The 3,233-nt window shown below is 46.0% G+C and overlaps 1 protein-coding gene across 1 annotated transcript; it reads right to left on the bottom strand.

Moving 5' to 3' along the window:
* Positions 1-234: 234 nt before the first annotated feature.
* Positions 235-906, bottom strand: TEOVI_000215600 (uncharacterized protein; the record flags this gene model as incomplete). The annotated part of the gene is made up of 1 exon (XM_067225266.1): positions 235-906. One exon carries the CDS (start codon positions 904-906, stop codon positions 235-237), a length of 672 nt encoding a protein of 223 aa, XP_067081367.1.
* Positions 907-3,233: the final 2,327 nt, after the last annotated feature.

Here is a 3,233-nt window from a genome sequence, read left to right as displayed (position 1 = left end):
GATGTCTCGTAGTGGCCCTGGAGGATGCACGGAGGCAGGGGTCTGTTGCTCCACCTGATTCTCTTGCAAGAAAGTGGTTCAATTCGGTACGCGACAGTGTTGTGTTTGCGTGTAAAATGAATAATGAAACAAGCGAACAGAAGGACCTAGAGCAGTGGGTACGGGAATGGCAAACGACAAGGGGAATATATGTTATATGAATAGTTTGTCAAGACTTATTAGTCAAGGGGCCGATTATCTCGTGGCACCAGAGCACAAAGGGAGGTGAATGGACGTACAATATATGCAAGTGTAGTGGCCTCCATTCGACTGTGCATGAATCAGATGACTTGAATCTATCATATGAAGCGTTAAAAAAAAATTTAAGGACCTTCGCCAATCAAGAGCTTTCCCATGTGTCGGGACGCGCGCCAGGTGTGAGATGTTTCCTTTCATTATTTTTTTGTTACCGGTCGCGGCCCTACGGACAGCTGTCACTGCAGTGATGGGCACATCACTGCTGCGGGTATGGATTATTCTCTTCGCCCGGAGCGCCACTTCATCCATGCCTGTTCGTGATTTATATTTTGTCACTAAGGTGCAGCAAACACAAAAAAGAGGACTGTGAGGCAGGGAAGCGAAGGCACCGTTTGGAAATGGTGCTGTTACCAACAAAGTTATCATTGCAAGACGGCATGTGAGAACATACCAAGTGAGACCACACACGCACCGATTTAAAATTACTGGAGACCCATCAGGGAAAGTAAGGCAGTGAGCTGAGGAGAGGCGTGTGCGCTGGTACCGTTTTGGTGAGGGAAGTTGGGTATGTGTGTCTGAACGTTTTGACGGGTTGATAAGTGGGTTATAGGCGAGTACAGGTGTCGCGCAGTTCTTTTCGAGGACCGTAGCAGTTGGAACGAGAGGCATCAACTAATCCCGCGTAAGCGACGTAACAGACAACGGCACGTCCGTATTCTGGAAAGGTTTGTAACACTCGGGTTACCGCAACGAGGAATATTCGCCGGTTGTACGACACCCTTTACAATTGAGCAACGCGTCTCCTAAAGCACGGAAAGAATATTGAAGTTGCTCCTCAGGTGCTGCCTCTCAAACCCCAAAACCACATACGTATAATAAATTCTATCTGAACAGGCTACGGCTTCACATAATATATCACTTTATATCACTGCAAGCCTCACTGGAAAGTGAATAAAAGGAGCCAGGGGGGGCGCGGTGAGGATGGGCCTCTTCCATGGGTTTTTACAATGTACTGCTTTGATATCAGGAATGCAGGCAGGGCGGCCCCTCACGACATTTGCACGCTGAGGTCAAACCAATGAAAAGAAAAAATATACACTCTCGAAAACAGTTTAGACCACAAAACATGGTAGAAGAGAGCACGGTCAAATGTGGAAATTGCGGGTTTACCTTCCCCGCAAACAGGGGGGGTAAAACTCTGCAGTGTAAAATGCACGGAAACTATTTGTACAGTCCAAGAGCCGGCGTGAACCCGACAAAATAAAAATGAGCAATGAAATAAAACGATGCCGGACAATGGTGGAATGAATACGCGTTGCTCACTGATGTGATGGTTCGCTGTGAAAAAATGCACAATGAAACCTTTATTTTTGAATAGCAAACCTCGACAACGTCGTCTCGGGGTTTCACATTTGAAACGAATAATTAGTGTACCCAGAATGCAACGAAGGATTCTATCGTGCAACTGGCTTTTCAATTCATGAGGCAATCCAATATGGGATGCACTGAATAAGGAAGGAATATAGCCACGCCAATAAGTACGAAGAGGATCTCTATTATATGATTGTATGGCCAGTTGTGGAGAGTATGTGCCACTGCTACGATTTGGAGGGGGAACTACGTCGAAATATCGTGTTTATGCAAAGGATGGCTTATCTTTTTTTTGCAGGCATCGAAGAAACTCATTTCGTGAAGCGGCATATTTTAATTTATTTGCAGGTGGGTTGTGTACCCCTGCTTAAGATAGACATCGGCTTCAAGTGTCGTTACATTTCTATTTTTGCTTCCCGGAATGGAGCGTAGCAGCTTTCGCCACTAAGTTCCACTGACCTCTCCAATGTGATAGAGGTTCGGGAACTCCTGAAAGCCTGGAAGTGCAGTTATCAAATTTGTATGATTGACTCGTGTTCATCTTTCGCATCTTTTCTCTTGAGCGTTGCGCTCAGTGAAGTGATGCGTTGTTAGCACGTTTCCCGCAACACGCGATGTGAGAAATGAAACACCCATCACGCAACACCGAACAGGTGGGACGTTCCGGTTCTTGTTAATTCAAAGTGTCTAGAAAAAAGTTCACTAAGGTGAAGGATTTCCGTGCACCTTTCGAATTCAGTTTTTATACAGGTGAAGTTGAAAGCTGGTAACGTATTTTCTTGTGATTTCCCCCCCCCCCCCATAGTTGTGAGTGGTTAAAGGAAGTGGGATGAAGGTGTGGAAGACTGTGAGATTTATTGTGGGTGCTGTTTTGGTAATGGCAGATGCGTCCAACGCGGAAGGAAGCTTAGCTAATGAGAGGGAGTTTGCAACGCTTTGCGGATTTGTCAGTTTAACTCATCAAATAAGAGAGTCGTTGTACAAGGTGAGGGAAAAATCAGAGGTAGACGTGATTCTTCTACAGAAAAAGGTTGCTGATATATTGTTTGGAACGGGAATTAGTGATGTGGGCAGTATGAAGTGGCAACAATACAGACAACAAGATTGTGGACAAGATAGTGGCGGGCGTACTTTCCCAGGAGGGGAGACACTTGTAAAAGATCTCATTTGCTTGTGCGATGGGACGGACCTGCAGCCTCGACGCGATGCCCTTTGTTACGCTGAAAACACGGAACAGTCTCGCTACACTGGGTGGAAAAATACATTAAATCATGAAAAGACGTGGAGCCGCTTACAAGGTAAATGCGAAGCAGATCACAGAGAAGGTACGCCGACGCGCGCTGAGTTTGAGAAGAAGAAAGAGCAGCTCAGGAGTGGTATAAAGGGACGTAAGGACAAAGAGGGAACATACTACACCTACGGGGGAAATGCAAAGAACGGATTGCAAATTTGCAACGGAATCGCTACAACAGAGGCTGACGGCATCTGTGTGTTATATAAAAGGGGATCGGATGGGGACAATACAAGCGGTATTGAGTGGCTCAATAAGCTTGAGGAACTGGTGAAGATAGTTGAAGGCATGGACCAAAGTACAAACAGCGATGCGAAAACGGTTGTCGAAACAG

The sequence above is a fragment of the Trypanosoma equiperdum genome, assembly GCF_001457755.1.
Source record: "Trypanosoma equiperdum strain OVI genome assembly, contig: ctg_514, whole genome shotgun sequence".
NCBI lineage: Eukaryota > Euglenozoa > Kinetoplastea > Trypanosomatida > Trypanosomatidae > Trypanosoma > Trypanosoma equiperdum.
Note: the sequence above shows the minus strand (reverse complement) of the source record. Positions and strands in the feature narration are given on the sequence as shown.